The sequence below is a fragment of the Ochotona princeps genome, chromosome 10 (assembly GCF_030435755.1).
Source record: "Ochotona princeps isolate mOchPri1 chromosome 10, mOchPri1.hap1, whole genome shotgun sequence".
NCBI classification, from domain to species: domain Eukaryota; kingdom Metazoa; phylum Chordata; class Mammalia; order Lagomorpha; family Ochotonidae; genus Ochotona; species Ochotona princeps.
This window is the reverse complement of record NC_080841.1, coordinates 7,115,316-7,134,225: the sequence shown is the minus strand read 5'-3', so window position 1 is coordinate 7,134,225 and position 18,910 is coordinate 7,115,316. Positions and strand designations below refer to the sequence as shown.

Genomic DNA, 18,910 nt, shown 5'->3' with positions numbered 1-18,910 from the left:
TTACAGGGACTTTCAGTCACAAGCACAACCTCACCTTTCTTCTGATTTGGGGGAGGTCTTGCTTGTGAAACTGTGAGAGAAGAAAAAATAAGCACAACTGTTAAAAAGAATTCTATACTTGTAAAATTATAAAGCCGGCTTAAAATTATTTATATTCCCATGGCTAAATATTAAATTCACAAAATACATACTGTAATCTCCTCAATTAATAATGTCTTTCTCTGCTTCAAAAAGTATTGAACTGTGTGAGCATTATTTAACAATCTGTAACCACAAAGAAAACATTACATTGTCAGGCACCATGTGTCTACTTTTGTGGATTTTAGGGCTAGCAAGGAAAAAATATATATACAATCTCACAAACTATCACAGACATAAACATAAAAAGAGGGCACTTCAAAGCCCTTGGCGCTGGGGGAAGCGGGACAGATGCAGTGCTAATACCCACACTGACAGAGACAGGAAAGACAGCAAGGATGCACAACGTTTCACACAATTTTTCTTTCACAAATTGTTTCTTGTGTTTTATTCGCACAGGAAGGGGATGGTCTTGGACACAGCACATTAAGCTGCCTCTGATGCAGCCAAATGTCCTCATTCAAAGACCTGCATGTGATACCAGCCAATGTTTGAGTACCAACTGCTGTGCTGCAAACCCAACCAGGAGCTAAGGCAAATGAGACAGTACTGGAAAATCCTTGGGTCCTGCCGCCTGTGGGAGCCCTGTGTGCAGTCCCAATTACCTCGATTTACATTGTTAGCATTATGACATCATGTTTCTGCAATAAAGCATTGTACGTACATAGAAACAAAAAGACACGAATATTTGTGCTCACAAATGGCTGCAGTATGGTTGGCCAAAGCTGGTGGCCAGGGATTGATAGAATTACGATTCCTTATGAAGGACTATACTATTGTAACAAAATAGGAAAAATCTGACGGGGGGGGTGGGAGTTTGGGGAGCAATCCCAGCCTATACAGAATTGTACCACATAATTCAAAATAAAATTAAAAACAAAAAACAAAGAAAGTGACATGACTGACCTTTTCATCATAGCCTATGTAAGCAAAAACCCAGGGGTCAAACGAAGATAAGGATAGGCAGAAGTCTTGGTTAGTACTTCACAACAGTTTACAATAGTGTTGCTCAAATTATGGGCAATTTTTTTTTAATTATGACCCAAGGTCAATTTAGCACAGATAAAATTAGTAACCTAGGGGGCCCGGCAGCATAGCCTAGCAACTAAAGTCCTCGCCTTGAAAGCCCCGGGATCCCATATGGGCGCCGGTTCTAGTCTTGGCAGCTCCACTTCCCATCCAGCTCCCTGCTTGTGGCCTGGGAAAGCAGTTGAGGACGGCCCAATGCATTGGGACTCTGCACCCATGTGGGAGACCGGAAGAGGTTCCAAGTTCCCGGCTTCGGATAGGCGCACACCGGCCGGGCCGTTGCAGCTCACTTGGGGAGTGAATCATCGGACGGAAGATCTTCCTCTCTGTCTCTCTTCCTCTCTGTATAACTGACTTTGTAATAAAAGAAATAAATCTTTTTAAAAAAAAATTAGTAACCTAGGACTTGGTTACTATTTAACTCTCGGTTTCATTATTTATTTTGCTGAGGATAAAAATAAAAGGATAAGAAATTGATACTGGTCTGAAGACCACAATCTAAAATGAAACAGTCTAGAACTAAAGAAATGCTAATTGTTCTGAAGTGATGTCTGATGTCTGGTAGCAGAGATAGAGAGAAATAAGTGGATCTGGAAGACAATAAACCTGAAAGTAAAAACACTCACTGTCAGAAAAGGAAGACTAAGAAATCTCAAAGATGAAAGTTTTCATTAGTTTTAAGATGCCTAAGGCATATCTAATACTACAGTTACATAAGATAATCAAAGTAGCAGTATCTGAATTACAAAGAGCAACATGGAAATTAGCCATCAGAATAGAAACATTCCTATCAGCACCCATGTTGCTGGCTGGATGACTGATCAGCATAAACTGTTTATATAAAGAAAACAAACAACTCAATCTCAAATGAATATTAGGCAACTACAGTAGAGCTATATGCCTCCTACCTCAAAAGATTATGAATTAGACATACAAAACAGAGGCGCCTTTGAAAGAAAAGGGAAGACAGGGAGCTGTTCAAACCAAAGTTAAAACTGCCTATAAAATAGAAATGAAACAGTGAGGACTACTACCTAACAAACACTTGTACTATATGTGCCTCTCACATTTTCCCTATAGAGATTTCAAAAGACTGGGAATTTTTTTTTTTTTAATTCCCCACCACCCGACTGGAAATTCTTAAAGGTTTGGAATACTGGACCTGTCATGATGACTCAATTGGTTAATCATCCCTCTGTGAATGCAGGGATCCTAAGTGGGCAACAGTTCCTGTCCCAGATTCTCCCATCCAGCTCCCTGCCTGGGGCCTGGGAAAGCAATTGAGGATGGCCCAAAGCCTTGGGACCCTGCACCTGCATGGGAGACCAGGAAGAAGCTCCTAGCTCCTGGCTTCAAATCAGCTCAGCCCTAGCCACTGCGGCTACTTGAGGATAAGCGGATGGAAGATCTTTCTCTCCTTCTTTTCTTCACTGTGTAAACCTGATTTTCCAATAAAAATAAATCTTTAAAAAAAAAAAGATTTGCAAAGATAAACTCCCAATGAAACTGCTGGATGTATCTTGACAATAGGATGCCGAACTGCCTGTCATTGTCTGTACCCGCAATGTCAGCATACACTTAAACAGTAGAAATGATGGGCTTATGACTGCTTATGAAAGACTATACTATTGGGCTTGGCGGTGTGGCCTGGTGGCTAAGGTCCTTGCCTTGATCCCATATGGCTGCTGGTTCTAATCCCGGCAGCTCCACTTCCTCTCTATCTCTCCTCCTCTCAGTATATCTGACTTTGTAATAAAAATAAAGTAAATCTTTAAAAAAAAAAAAGACTATACTATCGGAATCATGCGGGGGAAATCAGTTGGAGGGAGGGAATCTGGGAACGGAGTAAGGGAAATCACACAGTCTACAGAACTGTATCATAAAACAGAAGGAAAGGATTTGAAAGATTTAAAAAGCTTTTTTTCTTTGAAACAATTACACAAAGGGAGGGAGAGACAGAGGTAGACTTCTGTCTGAGTTGATTACCCCCAAATGGCACAACTTTCAGGGCAAGGCTGGGCTGAGGGTGGGAGCCAGCAGCTTCCTCCAGGGATCTCAGCTGGCGGCAGGGCCAAGCAAGCGCACTATCTTCCACTGCTTCCCCGGGCACATCCACAGAGAGCTGGATTAGAAGTGGGACAGCACAGACCACAAGAGCAGCTGTCTGGGATGCCAGCACTGCAAGAAACAATGCTGTCTACTACAGCACACCAGTCCCAGACTGAAAGTCTAAGCTGTGTACATTGTAAATGTTAAACACACCAGTAATTTATCTGGTACAATAGAACTAAAGAAGTATCTGATGAAAGAAAATAGGTAATCCTGAGCCGGCACTAGAGCACACAGAGTTAAACTGCCACTTCGGTCACCAGCACCCTAAATCACAATACTAGTCTCAGTCCCAGCTCCCTGCTAAGGCACCTGCAAAGGTGTGCAAGAAAGCCTGCATGCTCAGACCTCTGCTAGCCATGTGGGAAACCCAGACGGAGTTCTATGTTTCTGCCTTTGGCCTGGCTCAAGACCAGCTGCTGCAGTCACCTATGGGGAGCGGACCATCATATGGAAAATCTGTCTTTTTTTTGGTATGCCACTTAGCCTTCCAAATCAGAAGTCTTATAGAAGAAAGCATAGGGCCTGGCGTGATAGCGTAGCGGCTAAAATCCTCGCCGTGAACGTGCTGGGGTCCCATATGGGCGCTGGTTCTAATCCTGGCAGCTCCGCTTCCCATCCAGCTCCCTGTATGTGGTCTGGGAGACCCAGATCAGAGGGAAGATCTTCCTCTGTGTTTCCTTCTCTCTGTATATCTACCTTTTCAATAAAAAATAAATAAATCTTAAAAAAAACATAATAATCACTCAGTCGGCCAATTTAAAGAGAAAATAAGTAATTTTTTTTCTTACTTCCTATAGATTCAAATGCTACCTAACAGGTAAGTGTGATTCTATAATCTCATAAATTACAGATTATACTGCTAGGCATGTTCTGGGCATGTGTGATTTTTTTTTCCCCAGATCTCAAAAAATACAGGTAAACATACCAAACATTAAATAACATAATTTCATAACTGGACTACAGCCCTAAACATTTAACATTTTTGCAACTAAAAAAATACATAAGACTAATGAGGACCTGGAGCTGGTAGTGTAGTAATGCTTGTCGTGCCAAGCAGCCCACATGGACAACGGTACGTGTCCTGGCAGCTTGACTTGCAATTCAGCTCACTGCTAAGGGCCTGGGATAACCAGCAGAAAGTGATCCACATGTTTGGACATCTGCTATCCACATGGGACACCCCAAGCTCCCTTGCTCATGGAATCAGCGTGACCCCACCCTGGCTGTGTACAGCCATCTGGGGAGTGAACCAACAGAACAATTGCACCCACTCTTACTGCTCACTTTCTATCTCCCCTTCTCTAACTCTTTGAAATTCTGTCGAGTCAAATCTCAGGACCACCTAAAGAGTGCATAAACCGGGACAGAGAGACCTGGGAGGGAAAAGTGGGTTCCCCCTTCTTGGGTCACTATTCCCGTGGGAGGGCATGAAAACTAGGACGGGGGCTGGGATGGCTAGATAGAGAGGCACTCAACAACATCTGGGAGGGCTGGATGGTTGAGTTGGTTAGATAGAACTAAGCTTTAATACCCATTGACAAGTACCAGAGCCAAATGGGATGGGGGACAGACTGGTCTTCTGCTACACATACTGGCAAACCAGGGTAGGGGGCGGGCTTGGTGGGGGTTATTGTGGGTCGCCCCTACTAGGCTGCAGCTCCCACTGGGTGATGTAAGGGCCGAACCAGACTGGACTGCAACACCCATTGGTTCCAGTGCAACTCGGGACTGAAAACAGAACCAACCCAGCAATTGCAACCACCAGCTGATCGGGGTGATGGACTGTGCCGGGCCCTGTGCTTGCTAGAACATACAAGAAACTAGTCTGGGAATACCTCAAAGTTTCTTTGGAGCTCTCCCCAATCGAACTGCTGGACTCAGAATTCTAACCAAGAAAAGACAGAAGACAGAACAGGACAATCATTCATCTCAGCTATATGTTGGCAGCAAATTATGGGGCAAACGGAGACTTTATGATGGACCATATCAATTGGTGGACGACCTCATCGAGCGAAACTGGCAGCGATTCATAACTGCAGAACTATTAACACCACTCGAGCACATATCTCAGAGCATGCCCCACATTTGGGACTTGGGGTGGGCGGGAAACCGGGTGGGGCTTCTCCCTCAATATCCCCCTTTACCTCAGATACGTGATGGAAACAATATGGACATAATAGCATTACCCACTTTCCTATCCCCCTAAACCTTTTTTTTTTTTTAAAAGAAAGTGAAATAAATCAGAAAAAGATAAAAAAAAAAAAAAAAAAAATAACCCACACAGGAGGATGTGGGGAGGGGCGGGGGGAATCCCAGTGCATAAAAAAATGTATCACATAATGCAATGTAATTTTTAAAAAATGAAATGCAATAAAAATGTTTAAAAAAATAAAAAAATTTTGAAAATTTAAAAAAATAACCCACACAAAATAATGAATTAAGTGTGGAGAGACAGAAACTTGGAGGACAGAACTCCATGCTAGCCTAAGACCATAATCCACTCGTCTGTGAGAAAGCCGCAGGGATTCGGAGAAAGGTCCTGAAGCAGTTGCTACGCGAATGCACCGGCTAGGAGCTCCCTGATTCTCAAGCTTACACAGCAGATCAAAGACAGGTGCATCCTCTCCCGATGCTGTGAGTCATCAGTAGTCTGTGAGAAGACCACACTGCTTGCTGGCTGACCCCCTCTTGCATGCCTGCATGAAAACTACCTCTTGTTTCAAATTCTCCTTCCTTGTCTACGTGAGCCTGTCTTTAAGTCTGACACTGTTAATAAACTCCAGCTACTGGCTGTCAGGCAGTAACTCATATATATGATTATCAATCTGTAAACCAAGTCATCACTGCTGGACAGCAAACAGTCACGACTCCTAAGAAGTAGTAAATGAAGGAAGAACGTAACAAGGGATGAATAGCTGAGCTATTATAGAGCACTAATTTACAGCTTATTCAGCTTTAATGTTGCCAGTATACCCAACAGAGCAACTGAAAAAGAGTTCAGAAGTACAACTGCCAATTTACATATAACCTTCCATAAGCTCAAACGACAGGCCCAGCGCAGCAGCCTAGTGGCTAAAGGCCTCACCTTGCATGAACCAAGATTCCATATGGGCGCTGGTTTGTGTCCCAGTTGCCCTGTTTCTCATCCAGCTCCCTGCCTGGGGCCTGGGAAAGCAACTGAGGATGGCCCAAAGCCTTGGGACCCTGCACCTGCATGGGAGACCAGGAAGAAGCTCCTAGCTCCTGGCTTCAAATCAGCTCAGCTCTGGCCATTGCGGCTATTTGAGGAGTGAATAAGCGGATGGAAGATCTTTCTCTCCTTCCTTTCTTCACTGTGTAAACCTGACTTTCCAATAAAAATAAATAAATCTTAAAAAAGAAAAAGCTCGTATAGCGGAAAGTACAATTTTGGCATCCTCACTCCTTCATCTGCTCACTTCGAGAGTGTGAGACAGACAATTTAGCCTCACACACACATAACCAGGTTAGGATCCTTGGCTGGAGCTCCTTCACATTTCATGTCATTTCAGAGTTTCTCATGTGACCTTCACAACAACACATGATCATCAAGCTCTCTTTGATCGAACATAAGGAAAAGATCCTTAAATGTGCACATGAAAAAAAATCAATTGACATATAAAGAAATGCCAAATTAAACTCACAGAAAACTCTACAGGCCAGAAGAGAATGGAGTGGCATATTCCACATTCTAAAAGCAAAAAATTGTTGGCTCAGGATAACACACCCAGCAAAGCTTTCTTTTGTCTTTGAAAATGAAATAAAATTCAAGAAAAGTTAAAGAATATGCCTCTTCCAAACCTGCCTTACAAAGGATACTTAAAGTTGTTCTCTTGACAGAGAAGAGGAATAGCACCCACCAAAACCAAAGGCAAATGGGAAGAACATCCCAGTAAAATGACAATAGAAGACTAAACCAATGAACAACCCATTCCCAAAATCACAGGACCAAATTACCACCTATTCATATTAACCCTGAATGTAAATGGCTTAAATTCTCAATCAAATGTCATAGATTAGTAGATTGGATTTAAAAAACAAAACCCATCTATTTATTGGCAACAGGAGACCTATCTCACCAACAAAGATCAGCGGAAACTGTATCTCATGGATTTTGATGTCTTTTTTTTTTTTTTTGCTTCATCTCTTTAAAACACTTTCATTACATTCTTCACTGACTCACAGATCACACAGCAGCATCATTTTTTCAAGAAGGCTCTTGATTTTCTTTTTCATTTCTTCAGCGACACGTTAATCATTCAATAACATGTTATTTAACTTCATGGCGTTGCAAATTTCTTTTTTTCTTCCTATGGTTGATTTTGTTTTGTGGCTTTTCATTTAAGGGGATGTACAGTAAATGTGTAAGGGAGACTATTATATGCAGTAGCATGTTATTTAACTTTATGGCACTGTAAATTTCTATTTTCCTTCCTATTGATGATATTGTATTGCAGCTTTTCATTTAATGTACAGTAACTGTGTAACAGAGACTATCATGTCCAGTTGTGAGGATACAATGCAGTATGCATCTCCACTTCCAGATCAAACATGGATTCCCAAGGAAACTGTTTGCTCTATTTTGACAATAGGAAGCTGGATTCTCTGCCATTGTCCATGCCCACAATGAGTGACATGTGACTGTGTATGAAGAACTATACTATAGTAATAATATAGGGGAACACAGTGAAGGGGGGAGAATAAGGAAAATTCCAGGGCCTATGGAACTGTATCATAAAATGATATTAATAATTTAAAAGGAAGTGTGTGTGTGTGTGTATATATATTTCATATATATATATGAAAGAGAAGAAAGCCGAAGAAAGCTGAGTCTGTATCTTTGAAACTACCAAACCAATCAGCCAAAGCATCCAGTTCAGCTAGTCTGTGCCATTACTCTTTACACCACATTTTACAGCAGTACAGAGGTGAAAAAGTAATATAACCTAACACCAAAGTTATACCAAATTACAATATCAATACCAATTACTAAAAACTTTCAGCTGCATACCGTGCTAAGCAGCACCCACATCTGTAATGGCCAGCCTTCTCAGGTGCTGGACTGAGTGGGAAAGGGCTTTCTAAGATGACTCAACATCACCTTTGTTTAACAAATACGTCTAACAAATGATTAAAGAATATTACATGCTCAATAACAAAGTGACATATGAAAGATCAAAGCTCTACATCAACCTGTTAAAATCATGATTTTGCGTTTTTTTGGGGAAAATTACATCAACACATTCTACCACAGAACTACAATAGAACTGTTGATATACATAAACAGAAAAAATCTTTCCAAAGTCTTAAAAAGTCTTAAAATCTTTCATTCACTCTCCAATTATACGTACTTCTTCAAGTAAAAATCCATATGGTATGACTTGAGAAGTCATTCACGTGTACGGATGTGTAGTGTGTCATGACTTCCGTTTGGTATTATATATGGACAATTATAGACGCTAAATAGGCCATTTTAAGTGACTTTTTAATCAAATTGGGAGAAAATTTTCAATAAAGTACCCAAAGTCCAGCAGAGCAGTTTAAAGCGCATGCCAGAAAAACAAACAATTCAACACCTTTTCATATAGCTTCTTTTATCTCTCCTATAAGAATAGATGTTCCTGGGCTCGGCAGCGTGGCCTAGTGGCTAAGGTCCTCGCCTTGATCCCATATGGCCGCTGGTTCTAATCCCGGCAGCTCCACTTCCTCTCTATCTCTCCTCCTCTCAGTATATCTGACTTTGTAATAAAAATAAAAAAATAAAAATAGTAAAAAAAAAAAAAAAAAAGAATAGATGTTCCTGGTGCTAAATGAAGTTTACAAAGCATTCTGTGAAAATTATCACAACCTTACCATCTTAAATAACACCAGCATTTAACTAGAAGAAAAACCATCTTTGAAAGTATTTTATGTAAAAATTTCAAGTTTTCGAAACAGTGCTCCTATGACAAAATTCATAGTAATGTCCAACGAAATTACAAACAGCAAAGCAATGTTGTCTTTTACCTGGTCTTGGGACAGGCTGTGCTGCAGGAGTCTGAGTCTTGCGGGCAGAGGCACCCTCCTGTGAAGGCATAAAAAAATTATTACATCAAACACCCTATACAGAAAAGAAAAAACTCCAATCAGTGAAGAAACATCCCACGTTTGCCAGAAGTCTCTTCTCTCTCATTAAACCATTCACCCTACAAAATGCGATATGATCCCAGGAGAATGAAACCAAAGCCAAGGCCTCTATTTTTTTATGTAATTAGTCATGACGTTACACTGACCAATATTTTCAGTGTAAAATAAAAAAATTCTTATCACTGAGCACTTACATAATGCTGTTCAAGATGGAACTGCTAAAAATTTCAACAGTTCTGCTGTCACCCTTGACCTCATGATGTCAACTTTTTAAATCTCTAAACATTCTCAAAATGAATAATGCATAATCTCAGATAAGATGAAAATAAGAAAAAACAAATATTTCAAATAATTAAATGTTTAAGATGTTTGAGGGAAAAATCACATTAAAGGATTTGTTAAATTGTAATTACAAGCAGAAGAAAATGTATTAAAAAATAACCAGCCTAACTCCTTCCTGGGCACAGAGAAGCAAATTCACTACCTGCTGAAACAAAGCGACACACTGACACCCAGGAAAGATGGTTCCCAAAGGCTGAAAACACTCACACCGTTGTCTGTATTCAGTAAAACAGTTTCACTTGGGCCAGGCGCAATAGCCTAGTGGTTAAAGCCCTCACCCTCCACGCACTGGGATCCCATATAGGCAACAGTTCTAATCCCGGCAGCTCCACTTCCCATCCAGCTCCCTGCTTGTGGCCTGGGAAAGCAGTCAAGGACAGTCCAAAGCCTTGGGACCCTGCACCCACGTGGGAGACCTGGGAAAAGCTCCTGCCTTTAGACTGGCTCAGTTCCAGGTGTTGCACTTACTTGGAGAGTGAATCAGTGGATGGAAGGTCTTTCTGTCTCTCCTCTGTAAATCTCACTTTTCAATAAAACAAATAAATCTTTAAAGGGGGGGTGTGTAATTGAGGACAGCAGATACTCTCACAGCTCTTCATTTAGTCCGCCAGAAGTGTATTTAACCTTGCGTCACTTTACGGCCAGGCCTCAAAGATGTGAACGTTCAACCTGTGAAAATTCACCTGGCTTCTTTGGACATAGTCATGTTTCTTCAAGAAAATTGTATTCAGGTAAATTATCAATGCATCAGTATCAGAGGATACAGAAAACATTTATACCAAAATGAGTTAATTTTCCATTATTTGCTTCTAACTTCACTTTGAAGGCTACAGCTGTTTTTGGTACTCAGTCTCAATCTCTAAGCCATTGCAGGCACTCAATAAATGAAGTATACAGAATCTAGACTTTTAATTAGATGCTAAGAGAGAACATCCAGCAGGACTAAACAAATACCATCTTCTCAGGCCAAATGCCTACACAAAGACAAATCAGCCAGACAATAACAATACTGGCCCCAGCACAGTGGTGTGCAGGGCTCACCCTCCCCTGCAGTACCTGCATCCTGTACGGGTGCAGCTTAGCATCCCAGCTGCTGCACTTCGGATCCAGCTCCCTGCCTACAGCCTGGGACAGCAGCAGAAGATGGCCCAAAGCCTTGACCCTTGCATCACAGCAAACCTGGAGGAAGCTCTTGGCTCCCAGCTTCAGGCCAGCCCAGTTCTGGCCCTGGGGGCCATTTGGGGAGTGACCCAGCGAATAGCAGACCTCATCTTCTCCTTCTCTGTAACTCTAAGAAAAGTAAATCTTAAAAAAAAAGTTTACTTAATATTACTTCAATTCTAATAAGTACATACTCTTGGAGGTGTGGTGTTGAGTACAAACAGAAAAGGGTAAAATAAAGGAGATGGGAGAACAATAAGCAACACATAAAGCAGCCACCTTCTTCCTACATATGACGACGCGGCTGGCTGGACCCAGATCAGAATCCTTCCCAAGGGTTAAAAGGAAGCTCAACTATCACGTTAAAAGGAAGCTCAACTATCAATAGAACGCAGCACTACGAGCAAGTAGACTATCCAACTGACTCCTGAAATCACCTTTATTATATGAACAAATTTTGGTAACGGGTTAAAAAAAGTATAAACACACCTAATAAAATGAAAAAATGAAATAAAATCTTGTCCATTATAAATTATGACCCTTTTGAATTTTTCTGCTTGTGAATACATGCAGCACTTCAGCCCTTCAAACACTAACAATGGTATTTTCTGTTTCCCAATTAAGACATCTTTGTTTCCTAATCCAAATCACTCCTTTTAAGGAACAGACCCTATTCTCTGTCGCTGGGAGAAGCTTCTGTGTACTATTACATCAAGTGAAAGGTTTGGTTTTTCTTCATCAGAGCTAATTGGTTATACTTCTGGCCATAAGGTTATGTCAACTGCTGTCCCCCTACCCCTTCCTAATTACAAGAGCCATTATAACCCCTCATCTCACAACTACACATCTCACACTACATTTGCCTCACTCAGGTGAGGCAGTACCTATCAAATGCAACAGAAAAGAATGTTATCGAATTTTGTCTTCTCACTTACTAAAACTTGAGCTGTCATATATAGCTTTGCTTGACTTCTGAGTTATACATACAGATATACAGTTAAGACACAGAACTGTAGACTATGTGGCTCTTCCAAACTGAGTCCGTCTCTGCAAATTAAACTGTCAGCTGAAATAAAGTCAAAGAGGTACTGAAAAGAGATCACAGTTACACGGCTTTCTATAACCTACCCCTGGATGCTCCATTCCAATAGTGAAAAACAAAGGTGAGTAGCCTTTTAAAGGCAGTTTACCTGCCATGTATTGAACAACAGGAATAACAACCTGGCAGTGAATATAAAATAGGCTGACAATTCTGTATTTGTAAAGATATTTGAATTGTACAAGGAAAAAACACCCCATAAGAAATGAAAGGTCTCAGCACAAAAGCAACCAAACGAGCCGACTGGCTGTGCTAACTGGAGAGGGAAAGCTGGTTTCTCGGGAGAGTTGAAAGCACTGCAATTTCACCACGACTTGATGCATTCTAGCAAAAACTAAATAACTGAATTAGAAAGAAAGAGAAGAAACAGCAGTGGAATTATATTTGCAAAGCACACAAAAAATAAGATACACTGTTTACAAATAATTTTTGCTGGCTTTACTTGAGCAAATGAGAGAATCTAAAATATCCTGGGTTTGGGAGACAAACTACTAGTAGTTCCTACCTGAACAAACAAGAAAATATAATAACACCATGCAAATATTCATATCTAGTATCAGTGTGAGAAACAGCTGACTCTGAAAAGTCACACTCCAAGAACCGTTAAATACTGAAAGGCCCTAGTGAATAAGCTGAATAACACACACACACGCTGGAAGTTCATGATCTACTCTTTCAACTACTGTATTAATCAGAGCAAGCAACTACTGTATTAACCAGTATTGTGGAACACAGAATTAAAGGGGTTACTCAACGCCAGTATTCTATTTCAAGTTGCCAGTTCAAGTCCTCGCTGCTCCACTCCCAATCCAGCTCCAGGCTAATGAACCCAGGAAAGCAGTGAAACATGCTCCAAGTACTTGAGTCTTGACACTCCAATTAAAAACTCGGACAAATGGGGATGGTATGGTGATGTGGCTGGCCAGTTATCTACCAGCATTTCCCAGATGCTCCACTTCTGATCAAGCTCACCTGGGAGAGCAGCAGAGGATGACCCAGAGCCTTGGATCCCTGCACCCGCGTGGGAGACTCAGAAGAGGCTCCCGACTTTCAGCATGGCTAAGTCCCAGCAATTATGGCCATTTGGGGACAGAACCAATGGATGGATAACCAACCTATCTCCCTCCCTCTTCCCTCTCTCTCAATATGCCATTCAAGTAAAAAGAAATGCTAAAAGAAAAATAAAGAAGATTTACAAGTTATCAGCTCCTGGCTTTGGCACGGCACAGCCTCAGCCTTGCGGCATACTACGGAGGCACAAACCAGTGGACACAAGAGCTCGCTCACTTTTTCTTTGGCTAGTCTGTCTTGCAAAAAAATTTAAAACCTTTATTTAAAAAAATTGGAAGGGAAAACACTGTTGCAGAAAAGGCAAGCAAAAACACTGGAGACAAACTACAACAAGTCTAAAAACCAGAAAATTTTCAGAAGCAAACACTTTAACATGAACAGTAAAAATTTTAGGATTTTGTGTATATAACCTGGAGGCACAGGTACACAATGTCTGCTAACACAGAAAATACTTAGTAAACATACAAAGCATAATACTTCCCTCCTTTTAAACTTAGATTAAAGCCTCTGAATTTTAAAAGCTAAATTAAAAACCTTCCTTATCCTAACTTGCTGACATGCTACCTAATTCTTTCGAGTTCAAAGAAAACAAAAACTGCATGACAAACATTTTGCTGACTCTACAGGAAAATTCAAAATTCTTAACAGAAATTTTTTCTTAAAAAAAGACATTATATACGGCCTAGCGCCTAAAGTCCTCACCTTGAACGTGCCGGGATCCCATATGGGCGCCGGTTCTAGCCCCAGCAGCGCTGCTTCCCATCCAGCTCCCTGCTTGTGGCTTGGGAAAGCAGTGGAGGACAGCCCAAAGCCTTGGGACCCTGCACCCATGTGGGAGACCTGGAGGAGGTTCCTGGCTTCAGATAGGCACAGCATCGGCCGTTGCGCTCACTTGGTAAGTGAACCATCGGATGGAAGATCTTCCTCTCTGTCTCTCTTCCTCTCTGTGTATCTGACTTTGTAATGAAAATTTTTTTAAAAAGACATTATATAACCAAAAATAAATCTTTCCTCTCATTTATGAAGTGAAACATTATTTCACCTGGTTTTTAAATCACAACAGTCAAAAAAAAGAGAGAACCTAAGCAAACACTAGTACAAAATGTCACTGAGTAACCTCAACACAACCAACACTGGTCTCGAGAGAACAAACTGCTTTCAAGTGAAAACTCTGCTTGACACAAAATATAATAAAGTGCTAGCCTTGCATGTAGAGGCTAATGACTCCCCACCACCACCAGACGACCCATGACACTACGGCTCCATTGGCTAACCCTCCCCCTTCAAGTGCCAGGATCTCAGACCAGAGCCAGTTTGTGTCTCCGCTTCCCATCCAGCTCCCTGCTTGTGGCCTGGGAAAGCAGCGGAGGACGGCCCAGAGCCTTGGGACCTGCACCCAGATGGGGGACCCAGAAGAGCTGCCTGTGGCTTCAGATAGGCTCTGCTCTGACCACTGCAGATATTTGGGGAGAGTACCCGCAGTTAGGAGAGCTTCCTCTGGATCGTCATCTCTCCACAAAATCTGACCTGCCTTTCCAATAAAGATAAACAGATCTTTAAAGCAAACAAGCAAAGCCACAAACGGGAATGGAGACCAACACAGTAGAGAAAGCCAGATTTACGTCTCCATTTCCATGTAGCTGGAAAGATACTCATTCTCATTCAATGGAAATCATGTACCACAGGCGAAGTGCTCTCACGCCTCTCCCCGTCACTCTACCAGAACGTACACTTAACTTATTATACTTAAACGGACACTGTGTTACTAACATTGAGCAACCAGAGCAGCAAGTTTATGTCAGCTTTACCAAGCAATAATCATTAGAAAAACTTAGTTCCATGAATAAAGGGATAATTATTTCCTATGTGCCGTGGCAACTTAGAAGCAGTTCCACCCTAAACATGCTCTACACACCATGTTGGCTCTGTCCATAATCCACACAGCAATGCTATCTCTCTTTTCCAGCAGGGACATGTTCTAAAATTTACAATTTGCCTAAGTGGCTAGTAACTATAGGTCACTCATAATAAATTTCACCAGGCTAGTTGCCAGTTGGTTTATTCTGAGTTGTGTGGGGCGGGGCGGGGGGGTGGGGGGGGGGCGGCAGAAAAAAATACCAGCCTGCTGTCTTCAGATTTTTCCCTGTCTGCATTGGGAGCATGCAGGCTGCTGGAACAACTCACCAAAAGAACTTTGATCTCATGTTCGCTCTGCTTTTTATGTAGCTCTTACCAGCTTACGTGAGACTAAAAAACAGGTTGTAAATACACCTAAATGTTTGAAGGAAACACTGGCTGAGCACAGAAGCACCTCTTGCCCAAAATTTTCAGGGTTCTCCTGTTTATACCAACACTTTCCCATAACATATGCAGCTGAGAAGACAGCCCACTGGAAGTTCAGGGGCTCCCGCCAACACTGAGGAACAGTGAATCTGCAAGTTAGTCAAAGGCTCTATTAATAATCAAAAACATAGTAAATCCAGGGGGCATACAAATGGAACTGAAAGCAAATTGGGAAGGACAGGGAGAGGAAAGAAAGAAGAAACAGGAAGAAGGAGGGAGGGAGGAGGGAGGGAAAGACAAAGAACAAAGCACAAAGGCAAAGCAAGAAAAGAACTCAAATAAGAATAATTGGCAAAACAACTATTTTAGGGCCCGGTGTGATGGATCAGTGGCTAAAAAAAAAACCTCTCAGTGCAAGTACCGGGATCCCATATGGGCGCTGGTTTGTGTCCTGGCTGTCCCGCTTCCCATCCAGCTCCATCCTCAAGGCTCAGGAAAGCAGCAGAGAACAGCCCAAAGCCTTGGGACCCTATATCCATGAGACCTGGAAGAAGCTCCTGGCTCCTGGCTTCAGATTGGCTCAACTCTAGCAGTTGCAGCCGCCTGGGGAATGAACCAGCAGATTGAAGATTTTCTCTGGGTAAAACTGCCTTTCCAATGAAAATAAATAAATCTTAAAAAAATAAAATTTAATAATTATTTTATCCATTCCCTAAAGAAAGGGTACACAACATGTGTAAATCTTTACATCTTCAACAATTAAGAAGCTATAATTAAAGTGTAAATACATAGTAGTTTATAATACATAATAAAGTGGAAGTACAAACATCTATTTATAATTCCACTACGAATCTCTGTATGCACTGTGCATGTTATAGAGGGAACCATCCACAACCCCCGAGAAGTGCCATGTGGCACAATGTTTAAAAAGTTATCACAGGACTCAGAGGATATTACCTTCATTTCCAACCTGGCCTCTTAACTGCTACTTTGCTGATACCTGGGCTACTACTTTGGCAATTCTATACTGTGCACAGCACACTAAGCTGCCAACAGCATCCCATAGCTGAGTAACACCCCACATCTGAGCATTGCTCCCAGCTGCTCTGCTTCAGCTCCAGTGCCTGCTGATGCACCTGGACGGCAGCTGAAGCTGGCCCACCTGCAGGACTCCTGCATCGGTGTGGAGACCCAGAGGACCCAGGCACTCCTGCTTCTGTCTGACCAGCCCCAACGCTGACAGTCCTGAGAGAAGTCCAACAGATAGCTGACAGATGATATTTCTCACTCTCCCTCTGCCTTTCAAATAAATAAACCAAAAGTTTTAAAACTCAGATATTACAATAAAACTAGCGGAAGACAAACATCACTCACAAAACAGGTCAGGTGGGCTTAGCGCACAATCTGATTTTGGGCAAGCATTCAACAGTCATTGCTACTAGCTTCAGTCAGTCACGTAAGTAATCGCTGATGAACACAATCTATGAATCTCCAGGCCCACATTTTATTTTTTTTGTTTTTTTTAAGATTTATTTATTTTATTACAAAGTCAGATATATAGAGACGAGGAGAGACAGAGAGGAAGATCTTCCGTCCAATGATTCACTCCCCAAGTAAACCGCAACAGCCGGTGCTGTGCCGATCTGAAGCTGGGAACCTGGAACCTCTTCCGGGTCTCCCACATGGGTGCAGGGTCCCAATGCATTGGGCCATCTTCAACTGCCTTCCCAGGCCACAAGCAGGGAGCTGGATGGGAAGTAGAGCTGCCGGGATTAGAACCGGCGCCCATATGGGATCCCGGGGTGTTCAAGGACTTTAGCTGCTAGGCCACGCCACCGGGCCCCAGGCCCACATTTTAAAGTTATTTGGAGTTCATTAACATTATTCTGTTATCTAGTTGATCTAATAACATTTTTAAAGATTAAATTTTCTGGAAAGACAGATCAGATTTACAGAGAAGGCGAGACAGAAAGATCTTCTATCTTCCATCTCCTCAAGTGGCCTAAACAGCCAGAGCTGAACCAATGCGAAGCCAGCAGGTCTCCCCCATGTAGCGGGGTCCCAAGCTTGGGCACCCTCTATTGCCCCCTCAGGCCATACGCAGGGAGTTGGACGGGAAGTAGAGCAGGCAGGACACAAACCAGTGCCCATATGGGATCCTGGCACTTGCAAGGTGAGAATTTAGCCATTGAGCCGTTATGCTGAGTCCTGTCATTGATTTGTTACAAGCTATCAACACTACAGTACGGTGGACCTAAGGAAAAAGCACCAGAACACTGGGTTTGAATCCTCTCCTTCAAACTGGACTAGGGAAATCAAGTTTTACACACCTAAGGTTTCCCACTTAAAAATTCTTTTTCTCTTGTAATGTTTTCTAATATTTTCAGAAATTTTACATACATTAAAAAAAAAGCTCCTAAAACTAGTGAGCACATCTTGCCACCAAAAATTTCTCCAAATATGGTGGAAACAACAAATCCACCTTCATTTAAAGTAATAACCATTACTGGGGAATACAAGTGAGCTGAGGAATAAATGCAACTATAAAAGCATATATTTCTGGGACTTAATCACTGCCCCTAGAGTCTCAAAGGAAACACTGTTGACGAAGAGCACAGACAGGCGGGGAGAACTATTCCAAAGGCTACTAAAAAACAGAAATTAAAAAACCACTCTCCAGGTGCTCTACCGAACACAGAAACAAGGTGCCCAGCAGTCAAGCCAGCCAAGCATGGTCAGAGACTGCAGACTGCATGTCAGGTGGGTACAAACGTGCCGGATGGTGATTCCCAAACCATCCTGAAATCCTGCAAGGAAATACAACTAGTAAAACCCACCGGAAGTGAAGAAGATCCTGGAGATGTGTCTAGGTGTTACATTTACTACATCGTTCTGCTGGGTTCTAGAGCAAAGAAGGAAAAATCATAAATGCTGAGATTAAAAAGTGATTTAACAACCTTAACTTCCTTGAAGAACATTAGAAACTACAATAAGAGCCAAAAATAAAAAATAAAAAGAAAAGCACGCTGTATCATATCACATACTGGTACGGCAATCCTCGACAGCTAACGTATGAAAAAAAAGAGAAAAAAGAAGAAGGAAAAAAACGTAAGCAGGAGCTGAGGAGCAGCCTGGCTGGCAGGGGAGCCGGAAGGGCTCACTAGGCTTCACCAGGGAACCTCCGCAACGTCAAGGGAAAGAGAACGCCTCAGGAGCACAGTCCAGTAATGGGTTAAAAGATACCAATTTACACATAAAAGCTTTAATTACTTACACCTTACAACAATACATACGAAACAAAAAGCCAACATCAAACAGAAAATATTTAGAAAGCCTTTCTTAAGCACAATGAAGAAACAGGAAATCAGCTAGAAAAAATAAAATTATAACCATTCATTTCATAATCATCCTATTTTCAAATTATATACTCATCACTACATTTGTACCGAACATATATAATTCATCACATGAGAGCAAAATCTTCAAGCCTCTCCCTACCTTGGATTTTTAGTCAAAATGAATGCAAACAAT

General features: G+C 41.8%; 1 protein-coding gene across 1 annotated transcript in view; it reads right to left on the bottom strand.

The window, feature by feature from the left end:
* CDC73 (cell division cycle 73) overlaps window positions 1–18,910 on the bottom strand; it is a 95,958-nt gene that overhangs the window by 18,393 nt on the left and 58,655 nt on the right. The window contains exons 11-12 of the mRNA XM_058668958.1: window positions 9,304–9,361; window positions 35–70 (exon numbers count right to left, since the gene is read on the bottom strand). Of these exons, the coding sequence (XP_058524941.1) occupies window positions 35–70; window positions 9,304–9,361 (94 nt within the window). The remainder of the gene's footprint in view (window positions 1–34; window positions 71–9,303; window positions 9,362–18,910) is intronic.